The 24,388-nt window shown below is 44.3% G+C and overlaps 1 protein-coding gene across 2 annotated transcripts in view; it reads left to right on the top strand.

Moving 5' to 3' along the window:
• The window catches only part of RASSF3 (Ras association (RalGDS/AF-6) domain family member 3), a 116,065-nt gene that overhangs the window by 17,738 nt on the left and 73,939 nt on the right, over nt 1-24,388 (top strand). For both annotated transcript variants that reach the window (XM_014964270.1, XM_014964271.1), the window contains exon 2: nt 440-564. In XM_014964270.1, coding sequence (XP_014819756.1) covers nt 440-564 — 125 coding nt within the window. The remainder of the gene's footprint in view (nt 1-439; nt 565-24,388) is intronic.

Here is a 24,388-nt window from a genome sequence, read left to right as displayed (position 1 = left end):
ATAGTGATTGTACTCGCATAGAAGTTTTTATCTGAAAATCGTAAATGTTGGTTTTTTTCTGAGAACGGCCCCTTTTGAGCTTACATTACAGCAGCTAATACCTAGTATGTGGCATGGATTTTTTTTGCAAAAACATCTCACCAGGGCAGCCCTGATCCAGCTAGCGGACTGCATCCCTGCAGCTGTGTCAGTGTGACACCGAGGTGTGCTGCGCTGTCACCTTCGCTCCAGTGAATTTACATCTCCTGTAGTATGTAACTATTATTATCTTTATGCACGGATGTGGAGATTCAGTCGAGAGGTGGTAGTTTCTTTGAGGCCACATAGCAAACGAGGATGTGCTTCTAGGTTTTTGCCTGCAGCGACTTTATTTCTAAATGCTTCTATTTAAAAAAAAATTTTTTTTTTTTTTTTTTGCATGTCTCCGTGGGTGTTTCAGATTGCAAGTACACCTGCCATGCTCACTGCCGGGATCTGGTGCACCTGGGCTGCCGGCGGAATGGAAAATTAATGGACTGCCTCGCTCCACATGACACCCTAGATCCGTCTTACAGCAACGGCCAGGTAATAGATCTCGCGTTCATGTAATTACTGCTTTCTCCTGTCAGCTCTGTAATGAAGTGAGGTCTGCCTGCTTCACCCGGCTGCTCGGGAAGAATGTCTCACTGAGGCAAGGCCAGTGAAGCTAAATTTCCCACCCAGTGCTGGGATTTTACGGTGCGGCTGGATTGAGCTCCAAGTGGCTGCTGCCAGCTGGGTCACTCCTGCTCCAATTAGTTTTCAGCCAAACTGGCTGAAAAGTAGCTGTGCAAAAAGGTGTTTTCCCTCATGGTTTGGGTGACTGTGGGGTCAGAGCAGACACGTACGGCACGGGATGAGAACATGAGGACAGAGCTCCTCTTCAGATAGACTCGGCCAGATCGTGAAGCAGCTTGCAAAGTGAGCTCGATGAGGCAGGTGACTTGTCCTGCTGGGTACGGTGCCACTGGGAGGCAAATTAAACTAAGGGCTTGGCTATTTGTGACCATTAAAGGTCCTACTGGGATTGGTGTTAATCCCCCATTTCTCATCAAATCCCTCTCAAGGCAATTTCAAATTTCCTCGCCTGGATTCCCCAGCAGCTTCAATGGGTCACAGTGTGGCTCCTCATTTCCTTCCTTAAACCACCACGGAGCGTCACTCCCTGCATTTCACCCTCGACATCAGGGCCTTTTTCTTTGTTCAGGAAGCACATCAAAGCAGCACATTTTTGCAGACAGAGCGGGGGTCCTCTGAGAAGGAGGTTCATACAGTGATAATGAGCCCTGTAGGCTTTTAGTGCTGTAATAAAGGTTGGATTGTGCTAATTAGCTCATGCCTCTTTGCATTGTCAAATACATTTACCTTTTGTCCTCCACAGAAGTCCACGCAAACTTAGTCAGATGTTAAGCCTTTGAACATTCACATCTGACCAGTAGAAACTTTTGAGAGGGCACCAAAATTTCTCAGTGCCCTTGCTGAGCTTGCTGCACGTGCTCCAGGTCAGCACTGAATTTTCTCTGCAAGTGCCACATTTATTTGGTAGGGGACACACTTGCTCCAGCCACCCAAACTGCGACTGAGGACACAGTGTCTCTTGGGAGCTCCTTGTGATTTGCCGTCGGGAAGAGTGAAGGGAGTAACTGTGGAAAGAAAGAGTAGCAAGGATGGGGAGGAGGAAGGATGGGGCAACACAGGTTTTGATCGTGTGGGTGACTATCAGCAAGAAAATACCACAGGAGCAGAAAGAGAAGGCCACTAGAAGCCATTCATACTCAAAAAGGCATGTACAAATTGGCCATGAGAGATCTAAGAACGAGCTAGTGCTGTCTTGGGTAAAGTGGCTGTGAATACTGAGCACGGAGACTGTTTCTTGCAGCTTGAGTCTTACAGCATTCAGGGAAGCTGAATTTCATGTGCATTTGTTTGTGTGCAACAAAATTGCATCAAAGAAGTACTTTTTTTTTCCTACTGATTCCTTCCTCTTGGGAGAAGTCACAGTTTGGCTGGTTGCTGTGGATGATGGTTGTTGCAAATCTCCATTTTCCTCACTTGCTGCCTGGGTCAGTGTGTGCCTGACAACTAATATATGTAAGATGAGGATTCAAATGTTATTTTCAGCATGCATCATCTATTGATTTTGAAGCAACAATCATTTATGTGCGCAGACCCTGGAATGTTTCCTACTGGGTGAAGTTGATTTTCTTTGTGCAGGGCTGTCCCAGCTGCCGATGGAGGCTGCAAGGTTTGACTCCACTCCTTCCTCTGACACTTACCTGCTCGTACGGCTTTGTCTTTCTAGGAGATACCTACTTTTCCTGTAGGTAAAAAAGAAATGAGAATTTTTAAAAATCACTTTAAAATCTCTGAATGGAAACATTGTTAAGCAAGCTGGCATTTACAGGTTACTATTTAAGGAAATAAAACTCCCAGCTCAGACTGCCTTTTCAAAACTACTTTTCCCTCCCATGCTAAAATTTTCTGGAGCTAGTCTAAGCCTTATGGTGATTTTTCCTTTCTGTTTAAAGTTTGAACCTCCATCTCACATATACAACTGAGTAGGTGTTTATTATAAGATAGTGAAGGAGTCAGAGGATGGGAAAAAGGCTGAAACTGTTTCCTTTATAAAATTGTTCTTGCATTCTTATTATGTGGATGGTGTCTAGTCTTCTGCAGGGTTTTAGTTAGACACAGGAGTGTGCTTTTGAAGCAAACCTTCCAATTGTCCTCACTTCCCTTGTTTTGGTTGATATCAGCAAGCAGTCTTAGAGCACATAAACCCAATTCCCTTTCAGATGAAAATGAAGCTGTTTCCTGAAACCTCTGAGAAGAGGCACTCCAGGAGCCTACCTAACCTTCTCCGACCACTAATGGGCATTCAGTCCGCAGGACCAAAACAGAGATTGTCTAAAGTGAAACCTGTGAAGTGTTTATACTGAGGACTTTGGGTTCTCAGCTTCACAGAGCTGGTTGTGGTGCAGCGCAGCGTTGGCTAACGTAGGTGTCAGATACTTGGCACAGAACAGTCCCCCGCGGGACGCAAACCGATAAGCGTTCCAGGGATGCCTGCTTTTGCTCTACCTACATCGTGACTTTGAAAATCAGATGGTATGCAAAACCAGTTAATTTTGCATGCGCTATGCCAGTAAAATGCATAGCTGCAAGGACCACACATGTATTTGGGGATGTCTCATCCACACAGTGAGCGTCAACTTAAAATGTGAAGGGATTTTGCACAACTACTCAAACTTTATAGTGTGTATGGAGAGGAACGCCTTGCTAACAAGCCTTAGTCCTGGGCTCTGTGCATTTTCTTCCTACTGGGATAACCATTTTGGTTTGAAGTGTATTTTTTTTTTAAGACAAAAGAATTATATGTGGGCAAAACACTAGTTTGAAGTTGTTATATTGGCACTCGTATGCTGGTACAGCTTAGATCTTTTATTTTAAAGGGACCTTTATACTTGCGTTACTTCCTCCACACAGGGAGATGATTGCTGGGAGTACGATGGTAGGCAAATGCTTTGAGACCTAACTCTGTACAGCCATTTTAGGCCAGGTCAGGCAGTGTGAATATATGTCCCATTTGATCCAGGTGACATAAACTGCACTTTGTCTTTCTGCACTGACCTTGTGGTTCCCTGCGTGCAGCAGAGCTGGTGGCTCCGCTCTAGTTCCTGGTCCTGGATACTCATTTGTGCCCGGACACTGTCACTTATTCCCCCCTACCCTTCCACTCCCAGTGGTGCCAGTATACTGCTGCTTTTGGGCTGTGCTGTTTCAATATGGGTCAGGGAAATGTTGTGGCTTCTGATGTTTGCTCTTGCAAAGCCCGATCAGCTCTTTAGCTCTCAACATGGCTTGTGAACCGTGCTGTCAGCACCACAGGGGATGGGTGTCATGGTGTGGCTGGAACACCTTGAACTCCAAATAACCCCGAACAAATGCCTTGTTGAACCACAGTTTGAGAATCTGGGCTTAGGATTTCCCCTATGGGGAAGAAGGATTTCTTACAGGCTCTTAACTGCTCATTTTGCAAAAGGAATCAACAGATTTCTGAGCGATTTTCATCTGGTGCAATTCTGCCAGCGACTGGAGCCCTTTGGTGGTCAGATAGTCTCAGAATCTGGAATATGGACACGCTGCTTGACCTTGTTAACAAGTCATTTGAGCTCAAAAGGCCTGAACTTTGAGCTTTCTATGTGTGCGTATATATATGTGCATATATATACACACACGTATATTTCATTATTAAAAGGTCTAGGAAATTCCATTATGTAGCTATTTTGGGAGATCACTAAGGCTGCAGGGTTAAACACTTGTAAATGAAACTCACAATTTCAAACATACTGCAAGTACCTGATGGCAGAAATATATGGCTCAGGCGAAAAGGGGATGGTGTTTTGCTAATTGTGTGGCCTTAAATGTTTCCCTCCTGAAAAGGCTTCCTATAGAGATTAAAGAGGAAATGCTGGATGTAGGTTCTCTGTGATCTTACAACAGAGCACTCAGAAAGAGCTGCCAGTTTCTTTCAGGAATGAGCAGAGGGGATGAATAGAGCCCCATTCCAGCAGTCTTCTCCTGTGCTCCCACATTGCATCACAGGAGCAACACCTTCTGACTGACACTGCCAGGAGTTTCTCAAAGTCTGAGAAGTATCGAAGTCATTATGTGGACTTTCATTTTTTCTCCTTTTTTTTTTTCCACCCCAGATGGATCTTATTGTTAACATTTCTTATATATGAGCCACAGATACAACTTCTTTTCTCCTTCAGCGTGGCCTGCCTTCACAAAGAGGTCTCACTGCACACATATTTTCCCAAAGATGGAGGGTGGTGGGAGATGAGGTTTGTACAATACTTGAGGCACTTGATAACGAATAGAAAGGCATGTAGGCTGTCCCAAATGGCTGGGATAATAACACATGCAAGATGATTGCTTCAAAATGCATGAATCTGCTGTGGACAAGACTATAAGGATCTCAGAGTGCAAATACAGAAATTTCTGGACCTGGGTAGCCCCTGAGGTTGTCATCTAAGTGTAACTGGAACTGAAAGTCGTTTCAGTTCTTTCCACTCAGAAGTGAGGTAGTTTGACATCTCTTTGCAAAAAGAGGAAAAATGGGAAAAAATGACAATACAGAGCAAAATATCATGATGAAGATGTGTACAGCTCTTGATTAATAATGAAAACTATTGTTGAGCTATTGATTGCCCTCCTCTATTAACTCTTGGTAGTGGTGGGCGTGCTGTACAATGGGCATGGGCTTTATGGCCTGTGTATTTCAAATCTCTCTTAAACCTGGTTATACTTGGTAGTAGTTGAAAGGAAAAGAGGAAAACTGACTTATATTTGTTTTGGCAGGTGGAGCATGACTTCATTTTTGCCAGTGACTGGGAAAACTTTTAAACCAAACCTGAAGCTGATTTCAGTTCTAATTGTGTATATGGCTCAGGATACTTTTAGCGAAATCCATTTGGCAAAAATAAAAGCCTTGACAGATTGTATAAAGTAGAAATTAGTCCCAAGCTTTCGAAAAATAATTTGAGAGTACCGGTAACAGTTCTTGAGGCACTACTGTCTGCAGCCTTCCTTCACAGGGGTATTATTAAAATGGTGTTTGCACAATACTGACTTAAGATCTTCAAATTATAAATTAATTGCAACATTTTTAAGAAGTCTACTTTACTATATCAGATATTTGGACTTCTTTAGTATACTCTGGCATAGGCATCATGCTAGAGCAGATGGAATAAACACCTGGGCCGATGGCGACTGAGGCAGTAGCTGAATATTGCAAGTAGGACGAATCCAAAAGACACATTTGAACAAGGAGGGCTTTTTAAAATTAAAAGTGGATGTTAAAGCCCAATAAGTAAAGACTGGATGAGGCACATGGCAAGGGGACCTGTATCATCATACCACCAAATAATGTAATACTAAAATTAATATTTTTAACAGAATGGACTTCAGCTTGTTGACACCTGGTGGGAATTTTCAGCCTGTAGAAGCAATCAGAGTCATGTTGTATACCACTATGGCTTTTAAACATTATTTTAAAATCACACATTTTGATCAGTACCTCTGCCTTTCATCTTTTTTTCTTAAGTTGGGGTTTTGGGGTTTTTTTCGATTTAAAGTACGTGGAAAATATACAGGCCTGACCTTTCAAACAGAAAGGTAGCAAGCTCACTGCTTAGAGACACATTGCTGAAGCCCAGAGAAGATCAATTATCAGTTGTTTAGCAACCAGATCAACTCCAGTCAAACAGCTCTGATTTTCTAGTTATGTAGAAGAAGCAGACAAAGCTTCAAGTTACAGGAAAATACTGCTATTAGACAAGGGGAAAATTTAAAATGCACTTTCGATTTTTGTACAGTTACATGTTATCATATTCAAGTGGTTTGTACAGTTTCCCTAGAAAACTATATGTGTTTCCCTAATAATGTGTCCAGCTTCAACCTGCCATTTTGTCAGCTGTCATTATATGATCAATGTTCTTCCACCATTTATTTCTAATGCAGACTGTTCTTACCACACACATTTTTCCACAATCCTTTCCGGTTCCTGCTGTCAGTGCTGTGCTGGATGTAGGATGTAAAATACCAACTACATTGTTTTTTATTGGGACAGTTTTCTTCCTAACTCAAAGTTATTAATATCTTCCCAGTATCTCAGCAGGCTCAGCAGAGCACAGATGATCACGTTACAGATTTAATACAAGTAATATAGGCTTGCACTTGCCTAATCGTGTGGGAGAAGAAGTTAAAGGAGAACTGATCCTCTAAAAAGTTGAGTTTTACGTGTTGTGTCTCTCACCTGATGAGTACTTGAAGGGGGCCTACAGGAGAGATGGGGAGGGAGTCTTTATCAGGGAGTGTATCAATAGGGTGAGGGGTAACAGTTTTAAACTAAAAGAGGGGAGATTTAGATTAGATACTAGAAAGAAATTATTTCCTGTGAGGGTGGTGAGACACTGGAACAGGTTGCCCAGAGAAGCTGTGGATGCCCCATGCCTGGAAGTGTTCAAGACCAGGCTGGATGGGGCTTTGAGCAACCTGGTCTGGTGGGAGGTGTCCCTGACCACGGCAGGGGGGTTGGACTAGATGATCTTTAAGGTCCCTTTCAACAATAACCATTCTATGATTCTATGATACAGTTTGATACAGCTGCACACTGATGTGAGGGGTGGCCAGGCCCTGCCTGAGCAAGCGGAGGCGGGGAGGGGCAGGCAACAAGCCAGCATCCTGAGGGCTGGGCTTGTGATAGTTCACAGCAAAGAGATCAGAGCATGGTTTATTTCTTATCTTTAGGGTAGATGTTCAAGATGCAGATCAGGACAACGATCGCTAGGATGATTGGTTTTGATGGGGCGTGTGTAGGCAAATGGATGTTGGCTGCCTTTGTCAAAACCTGTGTGTGTGGAGAGGGGTATTTTGCTGTTATATGTTGTGGATTACGATTGGACATGGAAGTTGCCCAGCTGCTGGGTGATAAATTATCATAGCATCTTGAGTGCCTTACTCAACCCCCAAAACATCCAAAGAAAATGAACACTGGCTGTGAAACTGTTAAGGTGGGGGGTGAGTCTGTCCTAATGTTGACTTTTCTCGAAAGTCCATATGTTGTCAATGACAGATGGACAACTAAAATCCACCTTTCCATTAGAGATAGACTGGTAAACAGGGTGACAGTGGTTTTCATTCTCCCCCCCCCTTCACAGGCTACCTGATTATTTAATTTATATCCATAAAACACCTCGGCCAAAATGGAATTACCGGTAGCCGCATCACATCTCTCCTAATCTATTAAACCACAGGGGTGACTGGTTTCCAAGCAGGATGAGGGTCCAAATAAATATTTAGTATCACACACTTTCTAGTATGCTTGTTCATAAGGCTGATCTTATTTCTCATTTGAATGTTCAGGAAGGTAGCTGGGCTGGTGACACAACTGCAGACTACTTAATTCACCCCATGTAGACCTGCCCTACGCAAATAACAAGATGGCAGTGAGAGCTGATTAGAAGAGAAAATCAGAACTGTTGTGAAACTCCCATCCCATTTTCTCATCCAGATTGCCTAAAATATTCTCGGAGCTTCACACTATCTCTCTCTCTTTTTTTTTTTTTTCCTACAGTATCAGGCTTCTTTTGTTGACTTATGGTGTTAGCAGCTGTCGGAAACATACAGAGAAGAGATTGCTGCTGCCTTTTCACTCGGTGCAGGAAGGGCATGATGCAAAACCTTCACTGGTGGGGAAGGAAGGTGGGGAGTGGTTTTTGATTATTTTTAATGATAACATTGCTGGGTGAAGATATGAAAATATTTGTTCCCAGTCTTTGATCTGAGTAGCTTGCCAGCCAGCAGCCCCACAGACAGCTGCTAGGAAAACAGGTAGAGAACAGGGCCCTATGTTGTTCTGATGCAGTCCTGTTTATCTTACACAAATGTAAAGCCTTGTTTCCCAGAGAGTGGGAATCAAACGACAGGAGGTAGAGCTTTTCCTTACTGATTCATGGCTTCCTCTAACTGGGGATGCTGCCTAAAAGCTTCCCTCTGGACTCTTCCTCGGTGTCTGCCCGTTTGCAGGAGCTTGGTTTCTCCCCAGCTCTGTGTGTGCTGTGTAGTGATTCCCCTTCTCCCAGGGATCTCGTCCCACAATGAAGCTCCATTCTCAGCTGTGTCGTCTCATGTCATTCTGCTCCATGGAAAGTGAGGATATGAACTTACGTATTCCATATTTACTCTGCAAATAGTGTGCGTGAGCACGTAAAAATTCAGTGATGTAATAAGTGTTAATGCTTCGATATATTTACTAGGAAGGAGGAAACTGTCACCAGTTGCTCGGTCATTTAAAAGCAATAGCAATGAAGTCATACTAGTCAAACTTCTGAGGAGTGGTCCTCTTGTTCCTACCCAAAGTGTAAAGAAGTAGCTGGCTTTCCCAGGATTGAAACATATGGGTTCTCATAGCACTGGTGGGAGATGTCTAGCAATAGTCACTTTTTCATGTTTCCTTCTCCCTTTTTATTTAAGTCTTGTAAGCCTCCATTCCTCCAGCACAGGTCCCAGTGGGGATCCTGCACCTCGGGTTCCTGTGACCTTCTGATCCTTTACTGCCAAGCAAAAGAAGCTACCCAGATACAAAAGGCTGTTGTGATGTTTCTTCTGAATGCAGAGACGGCCACAAAATGTAGTCTTCTACAAGCTTTTTAGATCTGGTTTGTTCTACAAAGAACATGCTAGTGGTCAGTTGGTTGATTTTTTATTATTATTATTATTTCCACAAATATTTATTTCACAAAGGATGTAACAACCCTTTTAAAAATGAGATTAAGTCCCTTCATCACTTCATTCAACATGTACACCTTACATTACGGTTGTGATGTTCTGGATGAGATTCTTGATCCAGAGGTAGTTTTGCATCTTGATCACCTTTCATCTGTGACTTTTGGATTTCTTGTGACTTGAGACCTGTTTCTTAATCAAGAGGCCTCTCCTGAGGATGAGTTTGACATCGGGTCCTGGCCAAGCCGATCCTGGAGCCATGCTGCTTGGAAGCTGGACAGTGCCCTGAGAAGATAAACCTAGCTGGTCTCTGCATGGCTGCCCTATGTGGGTAATCTCTAGAGAAAAATGGAAAAAATCATCTCCCTTTTACTTATGAGAAGAAAACTTGCAGCATGAGATCCCAAGAGATCTTCAAATGCATAGGTTACGACTAGTCTTGTGAACCAATGGAGAGTTGCAGATGCCCATTTCAGGTATTTTGCCTACGGATGTGCTGAAGTCAGCTGGATAACTGGATACAATTATTTGCTTTGCCTAAATCATATCCTATGCTTCTCCATCTCTTTCTCTGCCAGTGCTTGCGCGTATGTAGCCATGGTCAGTCCCCTTGTAAGGCTTTGTCTTCTCTGACAGAGTGTTTGTTTACAGCAAGATAAATACCATCATTGATTATTTGCTTTACAGACCTGAGTGAGAACAAAGCAGTGGTGATAGTTACCATGGGGCAGCAGGATGAGGTCAGCACCGTGCATCCTGCCTGACTTCACGATGAAGTTACGTTGTCTTGATTTCACTAAGCTTTTCTATCACAATGGCCTTATCAGACAATTCTGCAACATTATTCTCTGGGGAAGGAAGACCAGTGTGTAGCAAGGCTGAGAACTACTTTTGAATTTCCCAGTACTCCTACACTTGTGTTTAGGGGAACATTGCTCATTCCCCGCTCCACTCTTGAGTTTTCCATTTCCACTGTTCTCTCCCCTCGACCTTCCTTTTGCCGTCCTGACTAATATTTCCCTTTACAGTAACCTTGAAGAGAGATTTCCTTATCTGCATATATGACTAATCAGTAAGGTCTTATGGTTATTATAAAGCAATTTGTTGGAGGTAGGAATTAGAGCATGAAACTAGGACTGAGGAAGCCAGATTTGCAGTCCTTGCTCTACTAATGACTGATTAGATATGGCCTTCAGCAAGTCAATTTGGCCTTGGTTTTCAGATGTGCTGATTTAATTTTTAGTCTTTTGCCTCCAGCTTTCTTTTCTTCCTTCTTCTAGGGGGAGGGAGGTGCCCACGGTATGCAAACCTGCTGTTTCATTTTACTTCAAATATGTCCCAGTCTGGGGAGTCAGAAGCAGAAGAAATAGTTACATTGTGAATAATATTCCTCACTTATCTGCTGCTCACAGTCACAATGAGGATGAGCTCTTTCTTGCAAAATGTTCTGGGCGAATAGACGCCTTGTGCGGCACAGAGTTACATTTTGAGAACTCGATCATTTCTTCTTTATGCTTTACCCTTAACTTCTATGAATATTCCTGAATTTGTTAAAGAATCTGTAATCTGGGGAGGGAAAGCAAGGATGAATTCCTAAAATTGAGGATTACAGACAGATGGGGTAAATTAAGCTATAACTCACAATGAGAGAGTGGAAGGAGTAAAATCTCTGACATCTGCATTTGTGAACTATGATTTTACTGAGTTCTTTATATTCTTTTCCCCACAATTAACAGATACAGCTAGAGACAGGAACGATTTATTGGAGTGAATATATACAAGAAATAAGCGTTTTAGAAATACCTAGGATCCATATTTCCTGTTGTAATGAAGCAGCTGCTGTCTGTCTGAGAAGTGTCCTTAATGTTACTCTTTTGGGGGTAGGTCAGGGGTCTTCTCCTTTGGCTGAACCATCTTTCTGAGATCCTGTGCTCCATCTCCCAGCAGGAACCTCCTGCGCTGTGCTGGGCTGCCCTACGCAGGAGTATCTCGTCCCACGTGTACATCCCCCGTGGGGGGCTGGAGAGAGGGGAGACCTTCACCGCTAAGAGAAAGAGGAAGAGAGAAGCAGAAAAGGGACAAGAGGGGCTGACATGAGCCATCTGGATTTTTTTTTCTTTTCTTGTCTCCCTCTGTCTCCCATCACGCAGTCTGGGCCTCCCAGGGCAGCTCCTCTCTTGGACTTGAGGATCATTGCATTAGGTTAGACAGTGGAAAAGGGGTCCATTGGAGCCAGTGAGAGCAGAATTTTGCTGCAACAGATCCGGTTTCACTAACAGCTTGTAAACATCTATTAACCGTCTTCTTTTTTCTTCATAGTACCCTCAACTTGCAGTTCTGAGCCTTCTGTGCCTACTGGGGAGTCAGCACAGTGTGTCCCAGAGCTGGGGACAGGAACTGCCCCTCACCCTGAGCCAAAAAGAGAGGTCAGGGGCCTCTGACAGGAGGGAAGTGTGTGTGCCTCCATCCCACCCACCCCCAGGCTACCCGGACTTTAAGATGAGTTGGCCATGGTCCAACGGTTGGCCGCATTTCACAGGCAAGTCCTCTAGACTGTGCTAAAGCACTATGCGTTAGAGCAGTCTTTCCTGGTCATGCCACACTCTTCCCCACATTTTTCATTTCTTTTCAGTCACCTGCAGTTTTTGGCTGCAATTAAGAAGGGAAAAATGTCTGGCAGTTCTGCTGTAGCCCGATTTGGCAGTTTCACCGGTTACTTCCAGTAATTATCTCCATGTCACAGATATGCCCTCAGTGCCAGTTTTAGGAAAACCTTCCACCTTTCTGGTGTTTGAGTAAGGAAATGGATTCTTTAGGAAATTGCTTTCCTCTGAGAACAGCCCCTTCTTTACAAATGCCCTCCAAATGCTGAGGTCTTTTGGGCAAGGCTGCATGCGAAATTTGAAATATGCTGATGTGCAAACCGTTTCAATAGCTGACCTGCAGAATGTGTTGGCAGGGCTGCTCCGCCGGAGCAGTTTGCTCTGGAGGCAGTTTGCTCCACTCCCCGCTGCCTGCTTCCTTCTGGCAGCTGCATGTCTCTTGTCCAAGTTGGAAGCTACGCAAACTTTACACACTGTCCTGTAAATGCACCTTGGCTTATCATCCCTGCGAAGAATTAGACATCTGAAGCTCCGGGTGCCTTTTGCCTCCCAAAGTTATTTTAAATGGATCCAATAAAGATGGATTATGGATTTAGAGGGGTGGATGTGCCGGCTGGAATCCCACCAAGGAGGGGGGTGAATCATTGCTTTTCCTTGTAAGGGTATTTGCCTGATGGTGGAGGGGTGGTGAGGGCTGCCAGCCGGCCTGAGCAATAGCAGGCAGCCTTTGGAAACAGCAAAGCACACAGAGGCAGATCCTCCCGAAAGAGCAGATGCCGAAGCAGATGTTAAGGCCGCACCGAGGACTGCTGGGCACAGCGTGGAGGGGGGGTTGTGGCAGGAGATTGCTTCCAGGACCTGCATCTGAAATTCTTAGGTACAGCTCACAGCATTGGTGTGCCTCTCTGTTTCAGATCCACACAGCCCTGCCACAAGCCTCTTTCAAGAAGTTTTGAAGAGTTTTCCGAAGTCAATTTAAAAACAGGTCTTTGAAATGGATAGTTTTTAAAAAGACTTTCAGACTCAAACAGAACAAAGGCAGAGCCCCGACGCACACAGTGAAGAGTGTGAGCTTATTAGCATTGCTCTGCTGTGATGATGCATTCAGTAACATTTCTGACATATTTTGAGGACTGCAAGTAGACTGCATGTTCACTGATTACTTTCTGACCTTGAGGTACAGCCCATCTTTCAATTATCCTGTGACTCTGCTAATTTGGTCTCATGTCGGCGGGGGGGAGGAGCATCCTCAGTGTTAGGTTACCTGCACATATGGACATAGAGATGCATCTGTACGTCTACTGAGTCACACAAACATAGCCTTTCTTTGGCAATGCATTGCTGTGGTTTCTCTCTGGGTCTGGCACTCCTGTCATTGAGTGCAGGTGGGAAGACATGGTGCTGCCACACAATTATGTGGGGGTCTGGTACAGCCACTGCGGGACAAGAGGTAGAGGGTAAATGATGGAGATGGCGGATGACTGATGGGAATAAGCACTGATCAGCAGAACTTGAAGACAAGGCATGAGGAACAAAGTCTATCCCTTTAAAAACAAAGATCATGCACTATTTTTGCTGGATGCAGCTTTTTAACAATTGGTTTTGGTGGGATTGCCTTTGTACTGGCAGCTACCTGGACAGACCTGGGATCCCGTTGGTATACGGCACAAAATAAAGTGTTTGTGGCCCATGCAGGCTGGTGCTTTATGCCCCAGAGTGCTTTGTGTTCGTCTCCTCCGTGAGGCTTTCCAATCTCTGACCCGTGACATCTTACCTCGGTATTGCTACAGTAGTGCCCCCCTGCCCTGGTGCCCAGCCTGTTTTCCTCTTGGGGAGCTCCATTTCGCCTGGAGGGATGGCTCAGCTGATGAAGCAGCTGCTGTATCGTGGCAGATTTCATCCTGGTGCTATTAAAAAAATAAATAAATAAAATCAAAATTGGTTCCAGTTTATCCTAACCGTCTAAGCCCTAAATTGAGGCAGTTCAGCAGCTGCTTCACGAACAGCTGAGCCTGTGCAGAGGGACCAGGAACCTCTGGGAGAGGGGCAGCACAGGCTGATAGCCAAAGGGCAAGAGTAAATACTTGTGTCAGACCTCTCAGTGCAGAGGTTGCGTGGCAAATCTCAATGTTGCAAAGAAAATCAGAGTGGCGGGAGAGGTCTTCACGAGTCTGTAACAGAGAGGTTTTATGTCAGTGACAGAAAAGACAGCATGTTGAAACAAAGGGTTCAAATGTTGAAGGAAAACAGCTATATTTAGCTGCTCTAAAAATTTCTTGGTACCAGACATGAAGGAAATGGCTGTGGCAACCTACGCTCCTCCAGTTTCACCTGTTGCGGTGTTTCTTAAGCCTAGAAATATCTAGAAAATAAGTAACAAAGCCATTAAACCTTCCCCAGAAGAGGCGTAAACCAACTAAAATTCACTTGCCAAAGCAGCTATTGCTGAACTATGGATTGACCTTGAGCTGTGTCGATTTGCTGTAATGCAAACCATCTGCACGCTGAAACAATTAAAGCCTTCAGATCTCCTAGGAGTTTCCTTCCTCCGATTATAACTTATGTGCTGCGGGAGAACACAGAGGTAAACAGCTAGTTAGCGTGGACCTCTGTGTCTGTGTAATTTTATGGTGCAGCACATACAAAACCATTTTCATTTGAAGTGGCAGTCGGCTTTCAAATAGAAAATATAGCATATGCTTGGTGCCGAATGCTGGAGTCACAGCTTGTAAACCAGCCGGAGTTAGGCACATCTGCTTCGCCTTCTCTGCTTCCCTTCCCCCAGCCTCTCCTTCTGATGTACCATTTTCAGTGATTTTTAACCAAGTTTCTGTAAAGCACAGGTCCTGCTGGAGAGGCAGTGCTCAAATGCAGATCCTTTTTCTAGAACGCCCCTGTGCATGTGCCCAACTTAAACCCGCCTGCCTTCTTGAACAGCGGGCTGTAAACAGTGCTTCTGTGGGGTGAGTCTGTGGCCAGGTCTGAAGAAAAAGGACGGGATAACAACTACAAGTGATTCTCTAAAAATCTTGCCTACTTTACAACTAGTTCGGTTTCCAAAAGCTCCTTAAAGCCTTAAAAAATCGATCTACATCCATGGCATCAGAGTTTGGACGTTGCTGCGGTGGGAAAATACCAGAGATGTTGCTTCTGTAGGATCTCTGTACAATTTGCTATGTCCCGCCACTGGCAAAATTTCATATTAAAAGCTCTGCAGTGTAAAACCTCTTTTTATATGTTCTTCCACCATTTCCCTCCACCTAAATGATGACAGCATTAAAGTTTTGGATCATCCCTTTTCAAATCACAGTGAAGAGTAATCACCCAAGTTTAGTAAAATAAGAGAAGATTTTTATTTTCTAAGAATAGTGGGTTTTTTTCTGATTCTTCTGAGCCAACCATGACTATTTCTCTCTGCAGCCAAAGGCCTCCATCCAGAGTGGCTCATGTCCATGTTTCTCAGAGCTGTCCCCTCCTAGAGCAAGCTGTGTCCTACACCCCCTTACTTGTGGACTCAAGATACAGCATCCATGTTATGTATAAAGGACTATCTCTAAAAAACAGGCAAAAGTATATCAATGCCAGATTTACAGCTTCCTTTGCGACCTGAATACTGGCCTGTGTCTGACCTGTGCTGGAGGCTAGAGAGGTAAGGAGGGTCTTGGTCACGGGGTTGGGGGGAAAGTGTTAAGCTCAAGGCACTCAGTCATGAAGGAGGCGTTTCCCAGCTTACAAGAACTGGTCTCTGAGACCCAAAAATATCCTGTTTGTGTTTCATTTTTTATAACATTGGTGGCTTTTTGTTCATGAAACATAAGAATAAGTCATGTCAACTTGCCCTGCATCAGCCCAGGGCTCTGACCTCTTCACCCATGGCAGAACCAGACGTGGCAGCAGGCAGAGGCATAAAGAGCTTCTTTCCCTCAGGGTGGGATGGTTCTTCTGCTGCATCTAAATGCACGCATTGCTTTTTTTCCCTCTGGTCATCTCTTTTTTTCCCCCAAAGTGCTGTCGCTACATCTGAGGGATAAAATGTAGGCAGAGGAGAGCAAGAGCTGCACAGAAGCAGGAAACCCCTGACAAGGCTACAGCACCATGCGGTCTGCAGCTCTGCTGGACTTCTCGTTGATGGAAGGCGTCCACTCCCTCCCTTCCTCTTCCCTCCATACGTGAAGCCAGGAGGCTGATTTTAAATCTGCTAAGTTGAGGATTCAGGATGCTGTGGACATCATGCCACAGTTTTGAAAGAAAAAAAGCATCAGCATATATTCTTTGTTTCCTTTTCTCTTTTCTACTTCTCCAATATCTTCTCAGCCCTGACACATATGTTTTTTTTAGCTGCCCTTTCATGTATTGTACTTTTCCCATCGTTATTCTTTTTAATTTGTCAGTATTTTTTTTTCTCTATATCTTCCTTCAAAGTAGAAGCACACACCTCACCTTTCCTAGACGTGTGCTCTTTTTCCACCCAGAAACCTGTCTGGTCATTTGTTCTGGGATTCTCAGGAATTCTGCAGAGAAAAATCTGATTCTTATTTCAAAATATTACATTTTTTGTTTGGTTTTTACTTTGGCCGATTTGCCTATTTCTCACTTCTGGTTTTTTCCAGTCCCTGCACTCCTGTCTCTTCTTCAAGCTGTCCTATTTTTTTTCCCCTGCCCCGGTGCTCTCTCCGTGGGAGAGGAGGAGCGTGACAGCACGGGTGGAAACTGGGAAGCCTTAGGCTGGTGAATGGGCCATGGACCAAATGTGAAAGGGGTTAGCGAGAACGAGCTAAAGGAAAGGTTGATTTTCAAAGGTGGCCACATCCTACTGAAAATGTGAAGAATGTTAATCTTGTGCAGCACTGCAGAAGTACCAGGGGAAAAAAAAAAAATAATTACCTTGCATTAGCAGCTGGCAGCTCCTCCGTTGCCTGCTGGGCTGGCAAGCTGGGGGCAGCAGGAGCACGCAAGCGGGGCTGCCCTGCTGTGACCCCCAGCATTTCAGTTGGGGGGGCTGGCTCGGCAGGCAAAGGACACTGCACTGCCAGGCTGATTCTTTCAGATTTTTCCAGCTAAGTGTGGACTGGATGGATTAGACAGGCATGTCAGCAACAAGTTGTCAGATCTGTTGTCCTGTCAAACAGTGTTGTCTTTCCGGGATGCTTGTCTTCGTGGACTGCTTGTCAAGATGATTTGCTAGAAAGTCCTAAACTTGGGGGAAGTTTTTAGGGAGTTTCTACTATCTATCACAATCAGACTTATTAAACAGAGCAAAATGTCATCTTGTACATAGTATGACAGGACAATTTCTTTCTTGTTCTTTGTCTAGGAAATGACAATGTGGATGTGATTCCCTGACCAGAAGGGCCCTTCCCCCTCCAATTCCCTACTTTGAGGACAGATGCTGGGAATCAGATTGCAGCTACAGCACATTAGGGCTTACATCTTCATGGTATCCACAAAGCATGCTGAGCTTCCACAGTTGTGGTTTCTATACTTAAAACAGAAGGTCCTAGTTAATTTTACTGCCCCACGTATTTTTACATACTGTTAGCAATTAGGAAGAGAATTAAAAGTAGAAGGATGTCTGTTTTCTGTACACTTTATTATAGAATATTTCCTTAAGATTATATTTTCTTGTATAGCAGCTCTACCGCTTACCCTGGCAAGATGAGGGTGCTTAAAGAGAATTAGATGACAGCACTTCCAGGCCTCCGAGTTTCCTTTATGCCAACCTTAACTTATACTTAATGTCTGACTATTCACATCAATGGGACTGTTTGAGTAAGGATGGATTCTTCACCTATTTATTGAGTTGGGGCTTTGGGGCTACATCTGGGTGCTGGCAGACTTGTGATCTGACATTGTTAAAGCTGGCTACAGCATAAACTAAGGTGGCTGTTGCTACAGGGAACAGATTGCCAGATGTAACAAGGTGCTCAGCTTTGAACTCTTACTACTGCTGGCACATCCACTGATCTGTCTGTGGCACAGGAATCCAGCCTTTGAAATGAGAGAGAGGGGCAGGGCAAGGCTCACTTGGGTACATTTGCACAGCTCTTTGAAACCCTCTGATTAAACTTCTGACAGACATGCGAAATATTCATTCATCGTTAGTATTGTAAAATCTACCTTTTATTGTCTGTGACAAGAAAGTATCTGTTTAATAATGCAGTTTGCAGTCAACTACTAGCAAATGTGTCTGCTTTGGAGAGCACTTCTGCCTAATTGGGATGCAAATACCCTGAAGAAAAATGCACACCAAGTAGAGGATTGCTTTAGGAGCTTTATCCAAATCCTTTCAAAGGCAACAGGGAGTCTTTCAGTTGATCCTGGTGGGTTTTGGGTAGAATGTGGGAAGGTTGGTGCTCACATGGCATGAGGAGGCCAAACTCCATGGCAGTGTCTTTGAACTGCAGAAATACTCTCTTGGGGAAGGCTGTACTTTTAGTCTTACCCTAGCCAGTCTTGAGTCATCTTGCTAAGCTGGATCAACAACACCCACATCTTTTTCGAGTAAAAAGGAATATTGCTTGAATATTCTGGGAAACTGTCAAACTCTAACCCCAGGGATGATGGCAATTCCAGAAGCATCAGGAAGGGTACAGATTTATCTCTATAGCTATAGCTTAGAACCAAGGTGAAGTCCCCAATTCTCCAAACTGTGTGCAGGTTTACAATTATATGTAGCTCTACTGATCTCAGTAAGACTGTGCCTGCGGGTAGGTGGCCGCAAGTTTGCAGCATCGTAAAAAAGGAGACAAGCACAATCTCCTCTTTCTGTCCCCTTTTTACCTCCTTTCAAAATAACGTAGGTCTGACTGCCCGGAGCACAACCCCAAGATGGTATGAGAGAGGTGAACTTGGTCTGGATTCTGTTATCTCTGGGCAGTCTAAGTGTGGCAGATTTGGTGCACCACAGATTTGGTGCATGACTGAAAGTTTGTGAACATGTGAGTAAGGAAGTGATTTTCTGGGTAATTTTTAGTTTCCAGGTATCCCTTTCATTTGGAGGATTTTGGATGAAAGAGTTGCGCTAAGGGCACTTAAGGGTCAGGCAGAGTCAAGAATTTCAGGAGCTGGAAGGGGATTCCTGATAATGCTGCCTAAGGTTGCATCTGCCATAGCATAGCAAGGACATGTCCCCATGGCATTTCTTCTCAGGAGATGGAGAGAGGCTGTTTAGCTGGCTCCTGTTTGTTTTCAGTCTGCACTCATGTGCTTGTGTGACTGGAATGACCTTGTTTGAATTAACAAGTCTCCGAGTATGAATCAAAGGGTAATTGTCATTGCTGCCAGTGGTACTAAACAGACCTGAGCTATTAATTCAAGACAAATGGGAGAAATGAGTAAACAGAAAGTTTACTGGTGTAAGGAAACTATGAGCCTGAGTGGATGTTCTGCATTGGTTGTATTTCAACTTTATTGCTTTGCTTTGATCATTTGAAATTACCACTGTTTTCAGCTGGAATGTACAAAAAAAACCCACTAAAGCCACACGATTTCTGAATTATTTTTTCTGCTTTTAGAGGGATAGTCTGTTAAAACTGACTTCTCTTCCTCTGCAACTTGTTTAGGGGAAGTTTGCTATGCAGCCATAATTTGCATAATGCATGTCATGGAATAATTATATTTCCCTGTAAATATGTTACAAATAAGTCAAATCCAATGTTCTTTTAGGTATGAACCCTTTTGTATTTCAGCCCTAAACATATCTTAAGATTTAGTATGTCCCATAGGGGATTAATCATGGATAAAGCTATGTCCATGGTCAAGCCTTTACAGCATCAGGGCTAGCGCTGGCAAAGATATGTGAAGGTGGAAAATAAGAGGGAGAGAGCAAACCACAGGACTCCAGAAGTGACCAGATGTGTTCCTGAAGCAGACAGGGTAGGGGCATTTTGCAAATTCATAGCAATTACAACTATAAATGCTGCCAGGGTCATTAATGAAACTCTTCCTGCAAAACACTGGTGACACCAGGGGATACTGATGCAAGTTTAGAGGGATGTAAGGAAGTTTAGTCCCTGTGTTGACCCTTTCCCTCCCACAGCCCACATCCTGCTTCCCTTCACTGCTCCGACCCCACCAGAGGCTGCTGCCAACGGCTGCGGGGCTGCTGGAACATATCAGTACTCTTCCAGGGTTTCCCCTACAGGAGTCTGAAATCAGGGGAGGTAGGAAAGGAGGAATCTGTAGACCCTTCTCTTGAGATCTCCACATTACTGTTTGTATTTTAATAGAAATGTAGTCTTAAATGCTGCAGGACTTTCCAAGCGCATGCCCTATCTTGCTTTCTTGCTCCTTTTAACCCAGTGCCTTTTGATGTAGTATGGCAAAAATCTGGAGAAAAGACCAAGGCTTGTGTGTAGACCTGAGCATCTTGGTCCTGGGGCTCAGAGCCGCATTCCTGGCTGAGTGAATGTTTAGTAGCTTTCCTGTTTTAATGAGCCCTCCCAGTTTCTATGTCAGAGGGCTGAGGGAATGTTTTAGAAACATGTAAACATCATGCAGTTGCTGATGGAGTTAATGTAAACTCTATAGGATGTTTTATCAGTTGTCCCTTTGTTTAGTCTGGGAAGCAGAATAGGGGGGGACAAAAAGAGTCCTCAAATACCCAAAAGGTTCCTCTAAAAAGCTGTGATGGGCTGTTGTACCTCTCTTTTGCTAAGAAGCAAGTGAGCAAGGTTAAATATTTAAAATGGGATGTTAAGAAAAACTTTTAAACTCAACAAATAGCCTAAACACTGCAAGGGATGTCTTTGGAGAGATGTTACACTACCATACTGTATTTCAAGAATGGGTTACTAAATGTCTGTCAGAGATGGTGTAAAGTCCTTGGTTCTTCTTCAGAGCAAGCAATGACTTCACTGAACTACCCCATGTAATCCTGGTCAACCATACTTTCCCGTGCTATTGTGATCACTTCAATAAAGTGATACTTTAACGCAAATAAACAAATGAAGCTGGCGGACCTTGTGAAGCAGTCCACCTGTATGAAATTTGATGTCTGGTTCTCAGAGTTATTGCAGTTACGGTAGTTGAAAGTCCTCATCCTTGCCAGATTCATTAAATTATCCCCACCTGTTTTGCCATTTAGGAAGTTCAGCTTTAATTTCCACTTTTCTGGAAGCTGTGCCTGATGTTTAATTTCTCTGAACTGACTCTCCAAAACCACAAAAGTGATTTAAAATGTGATTTAAATCACAAAGTGATTTAAAGCTGAATTTTATCCTTGAATGTAACGGTGATTTTAAATATTGCTTTTCCCCCTACAAAACAGAAAGCTGCATATGACACAGGTTATCTTTGCCTGTGATTGCTTTTTATTAATATTTTATTCATGAGACTCTTGCTTTGGAACAGAGAGTGCCCATTACTATTTTTGACTGTGTTACTTGAGTCCCCACTTTTAACTGGCTTGAATGGGCTATAGTTCAAAAATATTCTGAAATTCTACCTGTGCCATCAAGCTTTAATAAAACACCAACAACGTTTCTTCTCTTTTTCTTCACAGGTGCATTTGCGGCACTACTTGCTACTTTAACATAATTTTTCAATTCAAAAGAAAGCATCTCCTTTGTGCCAGTTGCCTGTGTGATCTTATGAACACTGTTTGCCAGCTTAATTTCTCTCTGGGTTGAATTACTTCTTGGAAGGACTGGTTGAGAGCCTCTATAGTGTTTGTAGATGTTTTAGATCTCTCTTCTGTTCCAAATTCCGTGGCTTTTAACTTCATTATTTTAACCTAATGCTTCAATAATTCTACTTAAGAACAAGTGTGCTTTCAGAAAGCTTATTACTAACTTTATCTTGAGACATGGCTTTCTTTGTTTTCATTATGCACTGTGGGGATTTTTTGTTGACTATTTAAGAGGCCTGTCAGAGTGAACCAAAAATAATGCAGAGCTGGTAGTGTACAGGTTTCAACGTAGCACCTAACAAAGAGCCTTGGATGAATCTAACCTAGGCAAGATCAAGAAGTCAATTTGAGAAGGTGGAAAAGTACTTGTCTGAGGACAGAGACCTTAAAAATATGAACATAGAGTAGCCTGGGAACACTGAAATCCAGATGGGTACGGATTGATCTTTAGGTATCAGTCTTGCAAAATATACCTGGTAGGGTTTGGCTATGTTATTTGCAAGCACCAAGCAAATCAAAATTGAAAGGCATCACCTGTGTTTGTACCTTTGTGTGAATTGTTTGATCCAGTGTAATGTCAGAAAAAAATTAAAGTAAAAAATCACCATCAAATTAAAAATTAAAAGTAAAAAAAAAACATCACTGTCAAAATTAGTAGGCTTAAAAACAGCTATAGTTGAGGAACTGAACTCATACCGGAAGATATATTGCAAGGAGCTTATAAATATTTTCTCCATCCTTCTTAGTTGCAGCAGGAGAAAATGATACTGTAAATCTTTCGGTGTTATCAATACAAAATCGTGCTTGATTGGTGAAGGTGAATGCCATGCCGTACTGCCAGAGAACATACAAACTTGAGCCTGGGACTTGCAACTGATATTGCACAGATGGACTCTGAGCTCCCTTGCAGCATCTTATTGTGCCAATGATCTGCTTTGCCAGCTCCATGGTCCACCCACACACTCTCAGGTTTGGGGCTGCAGCCAAGCAGACAAACTATGCACACAGTGCTTTTTGTTGCTGGGGAGCCCATCAAGTGGCCAGCGGATTACGTTTAAAAACACTTTTCTAGTGTGAAAACAAAAATCCTTTTTTGTAGCACATCTGAGTCACTTAAAAACCTTCACCTTAATTGTGATCACAGTCAAGGGGTGTTATATGCAAAAACTTTGTAAACTGAGGTTGCTGGGTCTTGGACAGGTTCAGCGGCAAGCCCAGAAGATCTCTGGTGGGACTTCCTTTTGGCATGGGGCTGGTCTTGGCGAGCCAGGTAACACAAAGCTCATTTGTCTAAAGCAAGCATTTTAATACGTTTTAGTCACATTGAAGTAACTTGGCATTCATCTTAAAGCTATCTTGAATACCACAGGACTTTGCAGTGCCAACAAGTAGGGTCAAGATCTGACACATTCGCATCTACACTGTTAGACTCAATTATTTGTTTTTAAAAGCTATGCAACCTTCTAATCTGCTAGATACCAGAACTCCACACAAAAATTTGGGAGAATCTGAGTTGATGGGAAAGTATGGATTTAACACATCCCCAAGTGATTAACTGGTTTTAGTTCTCAGTATGAGTTGTTTTGCTGGTGTTGAGGTGACTTTATCAATATGTGTGGCATACTGGTGCGGGAAGAGCACCAAACTATCAGAAACAGACCCCGTCCCCACTTGGTTGGGGGGGTTAGGAATGGCTGCACATAGCAAATGAGGAGTTTGTGAGGGACCAGCGAGACGGGGATGAGGAAGAGGGAAAGGAGACGTCAGCTCCTGGTGTCCCAGAGACATCTGTACCCAGGTACTCAGACCATGGGAGCTGATGTATTGGTTGAGACCACAGTTTCGTAAACACGCAGCTTCAAATCTGTTCAATCTGAGGCTGTGCTGTTGCTGGAAGGTGTAGCCTGCCCTCCTTCCTGATCCCCACAGCCCCATCTCCTGGGGTTTGCTCTGGCGGGCGGTGGCCGAGGTGACTCACTTCCCCCCGTGGGACCACTGCGGTGGCATGGGGACAGCAGGAATGCCGGGCTGAGGGCCTGCAGGAAAGGCAAGTCTGCTTTTTCGGGCAGCTGCGTAGCCTTAGGAAGCCCTACCTTAAACCCAGTATCCTGTCTGTGACAGTGACCAGCCCTAGATAAATTAAGGGAAGACATGAGAAACTCCGCAGCAGGTAATTACGGAGTGACTTGGCCTTCAGGCATTGTCAGTCATTTCCCCCGTGAATAACGAGTTCGATGTTACACCCGGCGCCTTATCAGTGCTTTTAAACATGTTTCCCAGTTGCAGGCTCGGGATGTTCCTGCTATCTGTACGCATCATCTAATCTCTGCTGAGTCTTCACAAGCCTCCCTCCTCCTCCTCACCTCCCGGGGCCACGCATTCCAGTGACTCGGTGTCGGCGGGGCGGGGGGGCAGGGCCCGGGGACCCGGGGCAGGATTTGGGTCTGCGACCCCTGCCAGAGCTGAGATCCAAGGGTGGTGGGAAGAGCCAGGCAGGAAAGGCTTGGGATAGTTTTGCCATTAGTTATTTTTTAATAACTTTGTTCTTAGAGGTGCGCGGGAAGGTGAAAGCAGGTAATTATTTAGGGGAAAGTTTGGGACCTTCTTTCTTTAGCGAGCCCCCCCCCCCTTCGACTGCCTCGACGCTTGCGATTAACGGGGGGGTTGCTGAGGTGCCAGCCCAGAGGCCGGGAGGAGGGTCGGTAACGCCAGCCCGGGAGGAGGGTCGGTAACGCCAGCCCGGGCCCCCTCCTTTCATCTCCCGCCCCCCGCGGGGTCACCGTGCCGGCGGGACCCCCCTGCCCCGCTCAGGGGGCGGGAAGCGCTGGGCCGCCGCGCCCTCACCTGC

Source organism: Calidris pugnax, unplaced genomic scaffold (genome assembly GCF_001431845.1).
Source record: "Calidris pugnax isolate Ruff unplaced genomic scaffold, ASM143184v1 scaffold44, whole genome shotgun sequence".
Lineage (NCBI taxonomy): Eukaryota > Metazoa > Chordata > Aves > Charadriiformes > Scolopacidae > Calidris > Calidris pugnax.
The sequence above is the reverse complement of the archived record's forward strand: the minus strand, read 5'-3'. Positions and strand labels throughout refer to the sequence as shown.